At 41.0% G+C, this 18,728-nt stretch overlaps 1 protein-coding gene across 1 annotated transcript in view; it reads left to right on the forward strand.

The window, feature by feature from the left end:
• The window catches only part of grm3 (glutamate receptor, metabotropic 3), a 43,789-nt gene extending 32,815 nt beyond the window's left edge, over window positions 1-10,974 (forward strand). Inside the window, exons 8-14 of the mRNA XM_042496303.1 lie at window positions 2,800-3,042; window positions 3,163-3,352; window positions 3,991-4,300; window positions 4,408-4,601; window positions 5,472-5,604; window positions 7,647-7,824; window positions 10,775-10,974. Of these exons, the coding sequence (XP_042352237.1) occupies window positions 2,800-3,042; window positions 3,163-3,352; window positions 3,991-4,300; window positions 4,408-4,601; window positions 5,472-5,604; window positions 7,647-7,824; window positions 10,775-10,851 (1,325 nt within the window). The 3' untranslated portion in view covers window positions 10,852-10,974. The remainder of the gene's footprint in view (window positions 1-2,799; window positions 3,043-3,162; window positions 3,353-3,990; window positions 4,301-4,407; window positions 4,602-5,471; window positions 5,605-7,646; window positions 7,825-10,774) is intronic.
• The last annotated feature ends 7,754 nt before the right edge of the window (window positions 10,975-18,728 follow it).

Here is an 18,728-nt window from a genome sequence, read left to right on the forward strand (position 1 = left end):
TGTTTGTCCATCACGCTCTCAGATCAACCTGTCACATGGTGCCACTCTGTCAGTGACATCTACTCAGTTGTTTCTGGGACCCATCTACCCCCTCCTACTCGCCCTATAAGCGAACTCATGCTCCTCATATTACATTGTCACCAGCAGCATTGTTACATGACGCCGTCCCTCTGTGTGTCATGTGCATGCAACAGGTTCGGTCAGGTGCCATTTTCAAGTGATGCCGCCCATATGCCTATCATGTTGATGCGCCCGATGCTGTCCGGTTGTCCGCCAGCATATAATAACAACACCACCTGCTCTGTCTGGTTGCATTCTCAGCTGACGCCGTCCATACGTTCCAGATGGACGCAGAGTGGGACTTCATGCTCGTATGCCAAAAGCACTGACAGAACAGATTAATTGAAGAGAAATTTCAGAATGAGAACAAGCTGGTTAGTCAAGTGTATCTGACGTCCTCAAATTTGTGAATCTGAATCAAGTTAAGTCAAGTGTGACCCTAGTCCTCTACCTCTAACAAATACCTGTTTGGTGCTAATTAGCAGAAGTTAGTATGTTAAGAAGCTAAACTAAGATGGTGAACATGGCAAACATTTCATCTGCTAAACATCAGCATGGTAGAACTGTCATTGTGAGGGAGTTAACACGCTAAAGTGCAACCTCACATTGTTGCATGGCTGTCAACTCTTAGTCTTGTTTAGAAAGAACCACAAAATCTTTTAGCCGCTGGTACTCTGAGCTCACCTGATTTTTTAAATTTAGCCGAGGACAGTGCTGAGGGAAGAGATGGGTGTCCATCAGTCAAGGACCTGGGCTGCCTGTCTCAGCTCTCTGCAGTCACCAGAGTCTTGGTGGCCTTCGCCAGCTCTAACTTGCACCCTCATACACTTTTCCTGATAAGCCGCTCTGTCACGTCAGCAAGGTCGCTGGTGTTGGTTATAGGGAGGAATCACCAGTCCTCTGAGTGTATTGCTCTCTGACTGTGATCTGTTAGAGTGAAGTCAAGGACACACAGCACACTCAAATGGGTCTGTAGGCTAATGCCGTTATCGCTTCAGTCTGTATTACATGTAATTACCACATACAGCTAATTAGGCTTCAGCACACATCTAGGTCCTAATAAGGTGCAGTTATGATAATTAGCTTGTGGTAAAGTGTTTCTGCGGGTGTGTATGGGTGTCCAGGAGGAGGAGGCCCGGCTTGTCTTATTGCTCTGTGTTATTAGCAGACTTTATTATCTGCCAACTTGCAATTTAATGGTTTCATATCTCTTCTTCGTCTGAAGATATTATCACCATCTTATTGAAATCATTTTCATTTAGCTGTCACCTAAACATTTAGGACCCAAATCCAAAGAAGACTTGACACTTAGAATTTCCTGTGACAGAGAGAGCAGAGAAAGATAGAGGGTTGTGCTGTCTCTGTGATTTATGGATTTCATAAACCCTAACCCCCTCTGCTGCCATCTGACACGCCATTCTTCTCTGAACACACCGAGCTCTCACAACAATAGCACAGCTTTAGCCCTTGTCAATGTTGCATGCACGCACACGCGCATACACACACACACACACACACACGCATGCACGCCACTAACAGCAGGGTCAGGGCTTTGGTTCTGTCAGCACAGCCTCCCACGGCGCACAGAGCAATACCTTAACCATCATACTGTAAAGTTAAACCTAATGGAGCTTCCACGAGCGCGTGTGCACGTACATCCTCACATGCACACACACACACACGCAATCTGTATTTTGATTCATTCCACTGATCCCAAGCTGTATGTTTGGCCCGTGATTTCTTCACTTACCCAATGACAGAGAGATATGAGAAAGGCAGCGCCGTATCATCAATGCTGCTGCGCACTGAAGACCGAGAGCCTTGTTATACGTTGAAGAGTGATGCCTTATAAACCCAGCGTGCGCTGCACTATCCCCAGCCACATCATCATTTGACAGGGGAGGCAGCAGCGTATAGCACTCAGCCCTGTGCAGTGTGTCAGCAGCACAGAGTTGATTGCTCCGCTGTAAGGACAGAAGAGGCCCTGTAGGAGTGACATATACTTTGACTGTGTCAGAACGACCAAGTGTCAGCATTGTCAGGTCCAACGCTGCCTGCAACACATCAAGAACTTTTTTTGCCCCCCACTCAATAGCCGCTTTTCTCCTTGGTTGTTTTTTAATGGTTTCAGCATCCTGCCAATTTTACAATCTCTTCTGTTCCCACATCCTCAGGGTAGATGGTAATCCTTTCATAACAACTTGTATACAAACCAATTTGGCAGTTTCAGCAGTGTACCTCCCTCACATAAGAGACCCAGAGGCTAATTCTATCAATGTGTGGGTAGCTACAGCACTGCCCAGGGATTCAGTCCTCTGCCGTCATGCCTATATGACTTTATGGGCAGTTTGTTAATGATGCATTTGGTAATAAACTTTGTCAGATCACGAATTTAGAGCAGTGTTTTGTCCCTATGTGACCTCAGGGAAGGATGAGAGGCCATTGATACACAGAGACATCGCCAAGTATACCCGGCATTTATAGCCTCTTAGCAAATACTTTGGTAACTGGCTGGGCCTCAGTAATGAAAACACTGTTGTAATGCCCTTCACTTTCTGTTCTGGACTCCTGAGGCTTAACTGACCATGGCTTATTGTCTCTGTCCTCACTATGGCTTTTAAGAGGCATCACTAAAGACATCAATGGGATGATTGTTTGCAATTGTTTAGCTTTAATCTCCTTTTTCTACTCGTCTTATCAATTTCTTCCCCAATCTTTGTCTCCTCTCACACCCTGCAGCCCCTTTCTCTCCTCCAGGCACTGAGACAGCGGTGAAGTTTGATTCCCAGGGGGACGGCATGGGCCGTTATAACATCTTCAGCTACCAGCGCTCTGCCGATCGTTACAGCTATGTGCCAGTAGGTGAATGGGCAGAGAGTCTGAGTCTGAGCAGCGACCTGATCCGCTGGCCACGAGAAGTGGTGCCCACCTCGCAGTGCAGCGACCCCTGTGAACGCAATGAGATGAAGAAAATGCAGGCAGGTAGGAGACAGAATTTCAACAATGTTCTTCTTTGTCACAGTGACATGCTATACCAAGCAGCTGTGCCTTTTGAAAAATCTCAGACTGTCACATTCTGCTGTTCATATTCCTGTTTCCCAGGTGAGTACTGCTGCTGGATCTGTACAGCCTGTGAGCCTCACGAATACCTGGCTGATGAGTTCACCTGCTCACCCTGCGCTCCTGGCCAGTGGCCCACTGATGACCTAACGGCCTGTTACGACCTTCCTGAGGACTATATCATGTGGGAAGACGCCTGGGCCATTGGTCCAATCACCATCGCCTGTGTGGGGTGAGTGATAAAGGCCTGTCAACATGATGACAGTTTCTGACTGGTCCTGAGAGGGGAATGTGAGTGTGTGCACTTGAATCAATGTTGCAGATGTCATTCCCGGGGACCACGTTCTTGTATTAGCCAACCTAGAAGCTAACTTTGCCCAGGTTCCCTCGTCAAAAAGCCTATAGGATTTTTCCATTGGATTTTGGATCATTGCAGAAAATAAGCTCTGTGGCAAACAAACGTATACTCATATGTTTTGTTCAGCGACATAATCTTCACAGATTCACACCACTTTCAGGATTTTTGAAGCCTAAATGTAACCGCTAGAGGTAAAATGCTATTGTTAAGCTTAAACAAACAACACTACGGTCGAGGTACACGATATGCCCCTATAATAATATCACAATATTTCACGGTATTTATGCAAAAACGATATTCTTGATGACGTGACCAGATAATGAAAAATATAAAAGATACTTTCGTATTAATTACAAGAGCATACAATTGCAACAAAATACATACAAATAACAGTTTGTCTTCAGATATTCAATAAAAATGAACAAAATTATCATTTCTTTAGTTTGTTAAAAACAACAGTACCCGGTAGCAAATTTGATCTCAGCCATGCTTGTTGTTGACTCGCTCCACAGGTTCATGTGCACCGGTTTGGTGTTCTGGGTGTTCGTCAGACACAACCACACACCGCTGGTGAAAGCTTCAGGCAGAGAGCTATGTTATATCCTCCTCTCGGGGGTCTTCATGTCCTACGCCATGACTTTCCTCTTCTTGGCCAAACCCTCTCCTGCCATCTGTGCCCTTCGGCGCCTCGGACTGGGCACGTCGTTCGCTGTCTGTTACTCCGCCCTCCTCACCAAAACCAACAGAATTGCCAGGATTTTCAACGGCGTGAAAGACGGAGCGGGTGCAGTGAGGCCACGCTTCATTAGTCCTTCCTCTCAGGTGAGTGATTGCAGCATCACGTCCATCCATCTGCATCAGTCAGACGGATGGACAAACAGACAGTGGACCTTAATGACCTTACCTTCCTCTCCTCCCTTCTCCTGCAGGTGTTCATCTGTCTGAGTTTAATCTCCGTCCAGTTAGTGATGGTGTCAGTATGGCTGCTTCTGGAAGTTCCTGGGACACGGCGTTTCACGTTGCCGGAGCGACGACAGACTGTCATCCTCAAGTGTAATGTACGCGACTCCAGCATGCTGCTGTCACTGGGATATGACGTGCTCCTGGTCATCCTGTGTACTGTGTAAGTGAGTCACAGCTGGTTTGATTTGCTGTCATGGTTCATTCATAAAAAGTTCTTAAAGTTCTCCACCCTGGGACACTTGGTTCACTGTTTTAGTGCCATGTTAACTTTGTACAAATAAAACTACAAATTCCTACAACAACTGCGCTAGGCTCTTAGATACATTTTCGGGCTGTCAGTGTTAACACAATAATTGCGATGTGATGAAGGTTAATAATTGTTTTAATTTTTTTTAAATCGTGGTAATCATGTCATTAAGAGGCTGTGCCGGGCTGAGTTTTAAACCTACAGCGATGATACTGGTATCATATTAACAAGAAGATGTAAGGAATCCAGTACCGACCATGCTAGCTTCTCATTAAGGGTGCGGAATAACGCCACAAAGTTAGGCTAAAGTTTGGCAGTAGAAAAACAGCATGGTCATTACACAGGGATCCTTTAAACCTCTGACCTTATGATATCTACATGAAAATGGGTTCTGTGGGTACCCATGAGTCTCGCCTTTACAGACATGCCCACTTGATGCTAGTCCCATGCAATTTTTTGCAGTCATTTTATTCCTAATCAAGACAATCTGGTATGAAATGCTTTCCCTTGTTGATATGAACTTCAAAACTGTTTTGTCATGTAAGATAATGGAATTGAAAACGTGATTAAAAAATGTGATTAATTGCGATTAACTATAGAAATTATGCGATTAATCACGATTTGAGAAATTAATCATTTGATAGCCTTGATAAATTTAAAAGTCACAAATCAGTTTTTCTTTCAGTTTTTTTGTTTACATACCAGCAATCATTTCAGTTAAGTGAGTATATCATTTTTCCAGATGGTGTCTGATTAATCAGGTATATAATTATTTCCCTGCAGGTATGCCTTCAAGACCAGGAAGTGCCCAGAGAACTTCAACGAGGCCAAGTTTATTGGATTCACCATGTACACCACCTGTATCATTTGGCTGGCCTTTCTTCCCATCTTCTATGTTACATCCAGTGACTACAGGGTATATTCTTAAACACACACACACACACACACACACACACACACACACACACACACAGAGAGAGAGAAATACATACCAGCCATCTTCAAACCCCTCCATGACAACCTAAAAAGCATCCGATCTATTTGTTTTGAAAAGAACGAGACTTCTTTTGACAATTCGACTCCTGGTAAAAAAAAACTCCCAAACATCTGGATCTTTATCAGAGAAAAAGGTGAGCACAGAGCAGCCGATGCTGGGCTAGCAGCCTGTCTTCAGCAAACCAGACAAACGTCGGCGAAACACTGACTTGTGACATCCTCCCGTGCAATGACTCATTTCACGATCAAGATTTAATCCATTCAGTTTGATAACATTTGGAAAGTCTCAAAGAGCTTTTTTTTAACCGCAATTCCAGCTAGCTAAGCGCTAAACAGGAAGTCAGTTGATATGCCAAAGGAAGTTACCCGCTCTGGCACACTCGTGAGTCTCTAGTGTGTATGCCGTATGGGCCAGGTAATAAAGAGGATCTGGGTGCTGTCATCCCGCGGAAATATTGTGTTTTTTGCTTCATGCTTTACTGAGCAGCTCTCATAGGAATGAACTAGGCCCCGCCTGCATGCTGTATCCAGATCTTCTTAATACATCTATGTTTGTTACCACTTACGTCTGTACAAACGGCTTACATCTGTAAATATAAAGCGACTACCAGCAGCGAGTGTACAAATGACAATTAGCCGTTTGATAGGGGTTTTATGTACCCATCTTGTGCCTCGCAAGTTTGTGCTCAGGTAGTCTGTTGGCTGTAGCTTCGCATTCACTGTACATACATGCGACTGATATTAATCTTCTCATTAACTTGTAGCAAGAAAGTACATGTACCAAAATGTCAGATTAGTCCTTATTTACCTTCTGGGGACCTGTTTTTATTTTTACTTGCTTTTTTTCAGTCTTTAAACAAAAATTGGGGTCCCTATGATGGAACTTTTTGAGCAGTTTTGCTGTCCCCTCAATGAGGTTAATACAAGCACACAGGTCACAAAAGAGTGAATCCTGCTGGCAAGTGTCCCAGCTCTGCAGTATTGGCATGACAAACAGACAGGCTCTGTCAAACTGCTGACACATGTCCAGATTTAACAGCAAAGGGGAGTGTGTGTTCACTTGATCCATACAAATCTTAAGCACACACGCACACACACCTTAAGCGCACGCTTCGATAAACACACAGGCACACTGTGCACTGTATCAAAGGGCATAAGAGAGGAGTGCTGATGCCAGGGCTGCTCATTTGATCCCTATAAAAAAACAGCTCACTTTCTCACTACCCCCTCTCTCCCTCTCTCTCTGGAAATAAGCATTTCTTTGGCCTTGTAATCTGACTTTAAGATTAGTCAGGTAGAGGCACAACATCACCAACATGCACAACCACCCACTCATACACACACACGAGTATGAACACACACAGCGGAGATGTTTGATAACTAATGTGCTTCTCTGCACACTATTGAGATTCTACTGTGAGTTGCTGTTATTTAACCCTGCAACACTTTTCTGCCACACAAAGTTAGACACAGCAATGATACGGTAGCCTAAAAAGGACATGCACCATACACCAGAACCTACCTACAGTTGTATTTAGCATTGATTTTTTACAATAAATCGTAGAGAATGAAGTTAGAGCTGAGATAGTGTTAAGTTTGGCCTCTGTGCTGTGTGTTGATTGTCTTTCATTGATCCATCCTGTAATTGTTATCCTCTGAACTGTTGCAAGGTAACACACTGCCAATAAATACTTACACTCACAATTTACAGGCCTCATTGGCTCTGTGTGCATATAGAGATTGGTTAATGACTTGAGGCATTTTAAATTTATCTATCTGATTCATTATTGTTTTATTTTCCGTTAAAAGACTTTGTAATATTCATTCAAAAGGTGCCTTTGAAAAATGTTCCTTATTACAGATTATTATCATCAAATTAAGTTTAACAGCAATTACATTAGCATAAGATATATCCATCAAAGTCTGCCAACTAATTAATGTCTTTTCCTCTTTTCTCCGCAGGTTCAGACCACCACCATGTGTATCTCAGTCAGCCTGAGTGGCTTCGTGGTCCTGGGCTGTATGTTTGCTCCCAAGGTCCACATCATCATGTTCCAGCCCCAGAAAAATGTGACCAGTCACAGGCTCAACCTCAATCGCTTCAGTGTCAGCGGGGCTGCCACCACGTACGCATCTCATGGTAGGTTACATGCAGTTACCTCATTTTTAAAGAGACAGGGGTTTAGAGCTGCACTCTTTTCAGCTCTTTTATTACAATGTCTCTGTCAAATGGATGTCTTCAGCATTTAATATTCAGCTCAGGACAGCCAAGTGCTCCACTTTTCTACTGGGGATACAAAATCTTGAATTATAAACCATCTACACTCTAAGAAATAAGGGTTCTTTCTGATGATATACCAAGAACCATTTGCCTCTGAAGAACCCTATAACGGTTCATTGGTAGCCAAAGAATTAGGTGAAGGAGGATATCCAGGCACAGGTTAGACGGAGGAAGGTTTAATATAATTCATCTTCACATACTACCTACAGTGTTTTGATACAAAGACGATTTTTGTAGGTTTTTGGGCTTTAGGTACTGTTGCTGGATAATGTGTGTAATTATGTGGCCATGTATGTAACTGTTTAGATCTCCAGTGCAGTTTTAACATAATACCGAACACCTCTTTATGATCAAAATGTCAATCAAATCATGTACATCTTTGAAAATTGTGTTTTGTTTTGTTTTTTTCTCTTCCTTTTCTTTATTAGTTTTTTTTAAATTTAATTTGTCTATCTTGTCTCGTACACAAAAAAAATATTATTTATTTATCTATTTATTTTAATTTTTTTTACAGGGTAGAGGGAGGTTATTGGGGGTGGGCTTGGGTGGGTAGAGGAAAGTGGGCATAATTTGAATGATGAACCGTCATCTGTCAAATAAATCACCAAAAAATATGTACAATGTAATATGCAATAATGCATAATGCACAACTGAAGCAAACAGTAGTAGTTTGTTCTGTTATTTAGATATTTGTTTAAGCAAAAAAATGCATAGAAAATATATTGATCAGATCGTCTCTTTAGTTGCCTTCTCCGTCCTTTCTATTAACCTGTAGAATATGACACTGATGTTGTCAGGATTGGCACATCAGGTCAAGAAAAAAAAAATGTTTGAAAAACCTTTTCACTGAAGGATTAAACAGCTTTTATCTCAACTGTATGGGAAAATAAACCCATGTGATAAGAAAAGCAGCTGCCCCCCGGGTGTTTTTCACATGATCTAATCTGGCCTTCATTAAACAAAAAAAAAAATGTTTGGAAACCCCTGACCTATGGGGACAAGCTGAGGAACCAAATATGGCTGTAATTATAGGCTTTATTTTTAAGAATGTAGATGTCTGTTTTCTGTATTCTTCTGTTTTATGTTTTGATAGAACAGCTTAGTTATAACACCAAAGGTGTTTTATGTCAAAGTACATCTGCAAGTTTTAATTTTGAGATAAGCAGAGCTGTAGTGTTTGTCATGATTCTGGGTTTTTGTTCATATTCTGTTGTTGGACTTCGTTTTAAGGTTTTCTGTTTGTGTTTTTCCTTGTTTCATGTATTAATCATGGTCAGTCTGTGTCCTGGTTTATTTTGTAGGTTCTCTCCTTATGTGTTAGGTGTTGTGTTTTCTGTCACACCTGTCTTACATCAGCCTCGTTAGTCCTTCTCTGCTCCTCAGTTTCTCCCTGCCTGTTCTTCGGCCTCATCACCTTATTCCCCTCACCTGAGCTTCTCCGCCCTTTTTCTCCAGCTGCACTTCATCCCCTCATCAGACTAGTTTGTATTTAAGTCCTGGTTTTCAGTTCAGTCTTTGTTGGATCCTTAATTTGTTTGTGCGTTGTTAAGCTACTGTGACTTATGTGATCTTTTTGAGCTCCTGTTACCTGTCGTCTCCTGTATTTGGGTCCACCTGCTCCACATAAAAAATAGGCTTGTTTTAGCTAAACTGTGCTTCACCTGGAAGGCTGTAGCAAGTCAGACAGTTTTCTGACTTTTCTAGTGACCTTTAATCTGTGCAGGAGGTCACAGAAGCACCCACATCCTGTTTCATTTAATTCCCATTCATTAAAATCTTATCAGATATCAGTTTGTTCAGTCTTCAGTTATTGTAGTTAAGACATAGCAGCCTATTAAAAAACATTATACAGGCAAGCGTCCTATCAGTTTGCTGCTGTATATAAATCTGCTGAGCGTACCTGTCCTCCTTAAACACTTAAATATATAAAAAACATGAGTGTTAAACACACAACAGCTTTCAGCGCAGATCAGTCAGAGAGCCTATAACTAAGGCTTCAAATCTGTTCAGATGTCGTATTAATGTTTCTCACATCCCACTCAGTCTACTTACCACAAGTCTCTGTGTTGTTAAGTAGTCCTATTTAATAAAAAAAAAATTAAAACAGTCTAGTGTTAATATACAATGGACTGTATAGTTCATGATGAATGTATGTATTCTCTGACAACTAAACTTCACCATCAGTCACAACATCTACTCTGTTAACAGAAAAAAACTGAAACAAAAGATGAAATAAAATCTATGAAATTTAACAAAAATATATTATTTGACTTGTCATATTATTGAGTCAACATCTAAACCAATCAGCGGTTTGATCAGCTGAGAGCCCGGCGTTTTCCATCATGCCCTGGTCTTACAGTCTGAGGAGAACAACTGCAGCGCCTAAAATCTGTGTCGCCTTATCGATAGATATTATCATGGTCCACTTATGCATGACGTCAGAGCAAATTGGGATGAGGTCAGACACAAATCTAACTGGCATGCATTGCATGTTGATTGCTGGAGATCGATTTTATGTAGGACTGGCTCATCTCGAATGAGTTTAATGTTGAGCAGTACAAAGAGATGCAGAGAAAGAAATATGCCTCTAAGAAGGAATCTGAAGGTTTTCCAAATTTCCCTGTAAATTGGCAGTGATACTTTATCATATTATACATTTTTCATCCACTTGGCAGCAAAAATCATCGACCGAGGAAGGCTTTTAAGAACGATTATATGCACAAATCTAATGTCTAAGAATGCTTGATTTCTGCCTTTCTGTGCAATTATCTTCTATTTTCTTCTTCTCGTCCTCTCTCTCTCTTTCTAGCTTCTGTCAGCGCCCACCACGTCCCAACCGTGTGCAACGGGAGAGAAATTGTCGACTCCACCACTTCCTCTCTGTGACCACATCCAGTCCACCTTCTAAACCTGCCCCTGCGACTGTTAGCCAATCCATGAACATTATCCCCCGTCCACCGTCATTCCCCGCCTCACACACACACTGTATACACTCAAAAAACACACACATACACACATACATGTGCGCATACGCGCATACACACATACACACGTGCACAAACACGACCTTCCTTGTGGACTAGAACTGTATTGTTTTAAAAATGTAGAAAGTGTGTAACTATAATTAAATTATTTTCTAGGGATGTACATACATGGAATCGACATTGTTGTAAGTAGAGAAACAAAAGAACAAAAAAAGTTTTTAGGAGGAATTTTTGGAGCCTTTGTTTTTGATAGCTTTGTTATGATGCGGTGTAAATAGACATGCGCTTAATCATGGTAGGAGGGTGTGTGTCCCTCAGTCTGGATGCACATTTGTGGCTCTGCTTGCCTCACCTGCAATATCCCACGGACTTTTTATTCTCATGCTTTTTTGTAGGTCTCATTGTAATAACCGATGATGTATGCATTTCTATTGTGTATCTGTACATTTGTATATTATACTACTGATGGTTCAAACAGCACAATGTTGACAGTCTCGTAACCCTAGAATGAATGTGGACAAAAGCATAAAACTGGAGGGTGAAGGACAGCTGGAACGGACATGTACAAAAATCCACCAACTCACTGTAACACTGTGCCATAAACACAATTTTCAGTTTGAGAATTCATCTCCTCACATCTTGATGGATTTGCTTTGCATCCTCGATCGGTATAAAGAAACCATTGTGGCTGTTTTTCTTGCAAGAAAAAAATATGTTTTGCTTTTGATACAAATGCTCATTTTTCTATTTCTAATCATGGAATCCCTTTATCTGAACGGCCACAGTTGCAGACATGTGTTCACCAAGGCCTCACTCCCACACTCAAACTGCCTCTTTCTTTAGAGGATTGCTGTAATGGATTGCTAATAACAACTAATAGCAAGGCTGAAAAGATACAGTGCATCAAAAGCATTTCTTTTGCCTCAAAACCGACAACACAGAGAGTGCTGCGATAGATATGTAAACAAACACAAATTGGTGTCTTACCCGGTAATTATGAATATGTGCTCAATAGACTCAAACGCTAATGGAGAGAAACTCTGCTTTGCTGAACACATGTTGAATTTTTCCATCTACAGGGGAGTGGTAGCTCATGTCTGTGTGCCCCATACCTACAGTATGTGGTGATGTTTTGAATATGGCTATGTGCCTTAATGTGTGTTTGATAGATTGAGAAGAGGTCAGATTTAAATTGCCAGCTGCAAATCCATATTTGGTAAATGTAAAAGTGATATAGAAAACATGTTTCAGGGCAACACGATGCCAGTTAGTTTTATTCCTTGTCAAGCCTTCTGTCATTGATTGTTTACCTAACTGAGGAGTCTTTGGGTTGAAATGACTTTCTCTACCCCCTTTCTTTCTCCAGTCTGTGATTAAAAAAACATGAAATGGATATTTCTGATAGACACCTATGACGGTGATTTCACTTTGCATTTTTTGCAGCTTAGTGGCTCCGATAAAAAGAAGAAAGGGGGAGAGAAAAAAACGCTCATATACCATTAAGGTGAAGTCATCGAATTGTCGACTTATTGAAGTGTGCGGTTTACATGTCTGTGTTAAATGTGTTGATGTTGAGAGGCACAGTGGAGCAGCTGGCTTCGGCAGTCCCAGAGAGGCTCACGAGAGGAAGCAGAGCACACAATGTCAGCTGCTGGCAGATCCCGCCATCTAACAAAAGGATGTTAGAGTAGATCTCATATGCAGAACATACATAACATTTATCAAAAACATCCCATCAAACTCTCTGTTTGTGGCTGGAAGTATGACAGACTCTCTGCTCGGTGACGGTGGAGTCTTTTTTTTTTATAAGAAAATCTAAGTAGCCTAAATTAGTGGACTAATTTAGCATCATATTTTATTTTAAAGAGTGGCCTCTCATGCAAGAATGTATTGCATTTAGGAATAGTAGTAAATTATTAATAAACTGATCTTAATATATGCTGTCTAAAACAAAGTGTGACTGTTATATTTGATCTTTCTAACAAAATATGTGATCGGAATCACTTATTTGCTTCCCCAGACAAGCATTTTAAATGTGCTTTCTCTTTTAAATGCATACAGTATGTGTGGGCAGAACTGTTGAACACTCATCTCTTGACCGCCTGGTCTGCACCTTTGCACCACTGGTGTCAAACAGCACCCTGTGATTATCACGCTGAATGATAGATTGGGAGAATTTGATAGAGGTGCGCCAAGACGAGCCGACCTACATTGGGGTGTGTGTGTTTAGGTGCAGAGAGCAGGAGGAGAGAGCGATGTGGCAGAGCAGAGGGGAGCTGCTGCTGGATTATGTAAAGCACTCCCACAGCCCAGAAGTCACAGCGCTTCTATGGAAGCTCAAAGCATCTCAGAGATTCACAGTCTTTGTTAGCAGAAGGCTTAGCCATTCACTCAGTGGTCCTGCTCCCACAAGATACACCCCGCATGGCAGGTTGCTATGGACAACCACCACCACATCCGCTGCTGGAATGTCTATTTGTCTGCACGGAGAGGAGGGTGGGAGGAGAGGGCGAAAGAAGAGGAACAGAAAGAGGAAAAACGGGTTGCTGGTTGTGATTCAAATTGGCAGTGACTGATGAGATTTGGCTCAGCGAGGCCCAGTACTCTACTCCCAGCTTTTAATGGCCACACAAATAGAGCACTTAACCCTGATTCGCCTCTCATTTAGTCCAGGGGACTACTCTCGGACAACGGTCCCACACTCTTCCTCTGACCCTCTCTCTCTAAACCCACCTCACCCTTCCGACCTTTCCCCCGCCACCTTGTGTTCGCCTCGTCCCTGCTCTGTGTGTGAAACTTGCTGCTGAGCCACTCTCAGCCAAGACCACCTAAAGCTAACAGATTGGTAGCCCACACTTAAAGGGAAGCACTCAGATCTGGGTGCCCGCTGCAACGCATGCCAGCGAGGCGGCCTCGGGGAGGTTGGAGAAAGGATGAGTGGATGGTAGATAAAGGAGAGTGTGTGAGAAAAATTGGGACTCACATGTGACGATAATGCATCAGTTTGAAATATATATCACCTTTCTCACTCTACTGTACTCAGTTTTTCATCTCATGTACCCGCTGACTCTCTGTGGAAGCTTCTTTAATTGGCTTTACTCATGAATATCCCTTTCAAACCAGCTAGTCATCCACCACAGACATTGTTCCTCTGTTCAGTCTCTGCCAACTGCCGTGTGCTCTCCAGAGGTCTCTGTGCTGTCGCCCCCTGCTATACAACAGAATGTGTCCTTGGCCTCAGCGAGACTTTGAAACAAGACAAGATCTCTGCGGCTAAATGAAGCCGAGGTCAAGCTGAACTGGTCAGTCAAAGCAATAGTTCCCGTGTTTATGATACGTGCAATAAAGAGGCTGTGATGACATCATAATAAATAACAACAAGCAAACAGCTGGCGTCGTCTGCTCGTCCTTCTGTGTCCAATCTGAGGGGGAAAAAAAAGTGGTTCAGTATGTCCGTGTCTATAAATCTCAGCTGAAATCTAAACATTGGATGCAAGCGTAGATAGATTTATCTCTGCGGCGACATTAACAGCCCCTCACCGGCACTTTCACACACACATGCTCTATTCATAGCGTGTGCTGGCAAATGTTGAAAGACGTCTTTAACACTCTTGCCTAATCTGTTCCCAAAGTGATGGCACTCCAATTAAAGCATCTACTGGAGTGCTCACTGCCTTAGGACAATGCACTCCAGTGTGTAGGCTCGATCGGCTCAAAAAGACTGAAAGACAAAAATAAATAAAAAGAAACAGGGTGACGTTTGTCAGTAGTTTTCTGTCCTTCACTGTCAGGTGACTCATTTTATCAAAATTGGGAGATATTGCAGGTACAAAATGTTCTCAGGCCTTTCCTGTCTTCCTGTCTCTCATTTCTGGCTCCATCATGCTGCCTACAGATCCAACAACTACATGTTGAGTGTGTTCTTGTAGTCGGGTAATGACCGCCCTCTGATGGCAGGCTCAGGTCATTACACAAATAACACTCATACATGGACTTTACTCCACAGTAAGGAATCTCAGTAACACTTTCTGTGAAGACCACATCTATAATGAGAGCATTCAAAGTGAATTATAATGCATTCATAATGCTTTATTACTACATTCATAAACACACAAAATGCTTACTGATACATTATATCAACAGTCATAAATCATTATAGATGTGACATAATGAATTATAAGTTTCAAGTGTGTTGCTGTTCTTTACTACATATAAACTAGAGGTTGACTGATGGAGCTTATAATGTCCACCGTACTCGGTTCGAGGACTTTAATCTGTGCAAAATCCCCACAAACTGAGCTATAACGATTACATCCCACCAGCTGTCTAAAATTTCACCGTTGGTGGTTTAAACTGTTCAGATTTTCCATCCGATTCCAATGGACATAACTTTCCTAGACTGTCTAAATCTATAATAATTGTAAATCACCTCCACCTAAACTCACAGATGTATTTGATGGGATGTCTGTAAGCCAATCACAGTGCTCCATGTCATCTAAAGTGGACTGCCGACCATGAGGAAAGGAGGAAGTGTACGGCACGTTTTAGTCTGTAATTCATACAGATAAAATACATAATTTGTGTTTAAACAACATTTAAAGTAAACATGAGATCTTATATTATTTATACATGTTTTTATTCAGGATTTTTATTGAAATATCCGTTTATTAGAACAGACAGTGAATCTGAATGTCAACAGAAAATAATTAAGAAAAATAAAGTTAATATCAGGCAATACTGTCCAGATTTGATTTTCTAATGATACAGTCAGCTTTTATTGCATCTTGTTGATTATGTTCACAGAATATTAATCTCTGGAGGTTTTCCACATACTATTTTCAAGAGATATTTTGCCCAAAAAAGGTCATTTTTACTTTTAGGCGATTTCTAATTCTTCCACCATTGGAATGGACAGAAAAAAATCACATAAAAAAGTATCCCACAAAAAAATGCTAATGATTTATTAGTGCATTTAGAGAAGAAATCCATCATTATAATACTTTTTTGTGTGTTTGGAGCGTAATTGGGTTATGAACGGGTTAATACAGATGAGCAATGTGGCATTTCACTGTTGAGCATTTAGAGTGACAAGAAAAATTAGAGGGTTTGTGAGATAAATATGGGTGTCGGGGGAAATGCAAAGTACTGCTACACAAATTTGTAGTCATTTTTTGGACTTTTGGTCTTTAATCTTCAGTTTTTAGTAAAATATTGGTCGCTTTTACTTTTACTTGTTTGGACCTCGACCACAGGAGAAATTTATGGAGAAAATCACTCTTTTTTCACTTAGGTGGTTAATTTTTTTGACCATAAATTCTATGTTTATTATTTGGTGTACTTCTGGATTTGTTTTGTTCTGTGGGTCTTTGGTTTGTGTTCTTGTTTTCAAAGATAGGGATTAGTCAGGCCTAGTTTTGTTATATTGATTTCTATTTGTTTGGCACAAAAGCTTTGTCCCGTCCTCCCCCACATCTTGAGAACCTTGTTATGTTTGCTGAGTTGAAAATAAATCATTTTATTTTTCACTTCTACTCTTGACACCTTCAAATTTTTGGCTGTTGTTATCTTCTCCTTTCCCCTTCTGTTTTCAGTTCAGATTTAACACTGTTAACAATGCATAGTACTTATGAGACTTTCTATGTTATTTCAGAAAAATCTTAATCTGAAATGTAATGTGTAACTGTATCTGTCAGATAAATGCAGAGGAAGAAGTATCAGTTACAATGTAACAGAAATACTCAAGTAAAGTACAAGCACTGCAATGCTGTATTTAAGTACAGTGCCTGAGTAAATGTACTGAGTGACTTTCCACCACTGTTTGCCAGAAGCAGTTCAGTTAACACATTTCTAATGTCTGCTTACAAGGAAGCAACAAAACAGTCAGTTTTTCTTCTGTTTTCCACTGCCCTCTACAGGAGAGTCACTGCAGGCCAGTGAAGAGCTGAGGAAAGTGAAGTCTTAGAGCCACAGGGGCTTAATCTCATAACAGTTCACACATATATATATATATATATATATATATATATATATATATATATATATATATATATATATTATAAGAATCCCCAAAACAAGACAATTTGATCCTGAAACTTAATTTAAGATAAGCTGAAGTCATGGCATGGTGAGGGTCAAAATAGCTACACACCGTTTTGACCCTTAAATCTGACCTCTTCTCAACAAATTTCTTGTGATTTGTGATTTTTGCCACTGATTCTTGAACAAATCTTCTAAATTTTCACACTTAAAGTGCTGAGTGAGGTGAGAACCAGAAATTTGTTCAGTCAGAGAATAATTTTTCTTCTCATTTTACTGTTCAAATGTGAAGTTGATTGTGCAGTGAAAACTTTTTTGTTGTATGATTTTGCTGTCTTTGGGACGTTTAGGATTTCTGTTTGTGCTTTCCTTGTTTTATTTGTTCATCGTGGTCTGTCTGTGTCCTGATTAAGTTTGTAGTTTATCTCCTTGTGTGTCTCAGTGGTGGGCAGTAAGAAAACACATTTATTTAAGTACTGTGCTAAGCAGAGGTTTTGAGTGTGTGTGCTTTAGTTTTTAAAACGTATTTCTTTGACTTCAATACATTTGAAAGACAAATATTTATTGTACTTTAACTCTATAAAGGCTCTTTTTACTCGTCACATTTGCTTTAAAGTCTGTGGAGGATTTTTTTCTTTTTCTTGTCTAAAATGCAAAAGTCCAGAAACTGTGATCATGAAGTTGCGCATGTGATTTGTTTGTTGAAGTGGTGTTCCCGTATCTCTGGGCGAGAAAAAATAAATAAATCATAATTTAAAAAAAGACAGCAGTGGTCCTTTGGTAAATCTGTGTTTTTGTGGGCATCAATACAGGCTTTGCTCAGCTGGAGGCCAGTAAGCTTGTTAAATTCAGACGTAAAGCTACTGGCCAAGGTCCTGGCATGTCATTTGGATCCTTGTTTTTCAGATATAATTTCAGATGATCAAACTGGATTTTAGAGAGGACGGACATTATCATCTAATGTTGTAAGACCTTTGTATATTGTGCTTTCTTCTGACATCTCTCAGGCTGCTGAAATTGTTATATCATTGGAGGCAGAGATTGATTTTTAGATACAACTTTTATACTTTGCTCCCAATGCTTGTGAGACAACTAATTTACAGAGGTCTGACTATTGGGTTCTATAAATATATTGTGGCAATATCATTTTTAAGTACTTTGAATACTTAAATATTTTTAGAAGCAAGCACTCCAGTATTTTAACTCAGGTAATAATTTGACTCTGCAATTTTTAATTGTACTGGAGGAATATTTGACTAGGAGGATCTATATTTTGACTCAAGTAATAGAGGTGTGTACTTTGTCCACCACTGTGTCATGTCTTGTGTTTTTTTTGTGTGTGTGTTTCCCAGCTATTCTCTGTCACACCTGTCTTACATCGGTCCTGTTAGTCCCTCACTGCTCCCAGAGTCTCTGCACAGCTGTTCAGTGTTACTCTCATTTGCTCCGTGTCCACCTTCTCCAGCTGTGTCTTGTTCGACTGATTAGCTCCCCGTGTACATATACCGGTGTCTTCCTTTGTCAGTCCGTCTGTGATCATCCCTGTTTGTCCCTGCCATTGTGTTGTTCTCCGCTCAGTTGCTCCGCTTTCTACTTTGAGCTTGTCGCCTGCCCTTAGTTTTAACCACCTGCCAGCCTGGTCTTCTGTATTTCTGCCCTTATTTAACCCTCTGAAACCTGGAATGACTTTAGTTTTCTGGTGCTGCATTCAGATGCCTTTCACATGCACTTAAACATTTGAAA

Source organism: Plectropomus leopardus, chromosome 11 (genome assembly GCF_008729295.1).
Source record: "Plectropomus leopardus isolate mb chromosome 11, YSFRI_Pleo_2.0, whole genome shotgun sequence".
In the NCBI taxonomy this organism is placed as follows: domain Eukaryota; kingdom Metazoa; phylum Chordata; class Actinopteri; order Perciformes; family Serranidae; genus Plectropomus; species Plectropomus leopardus.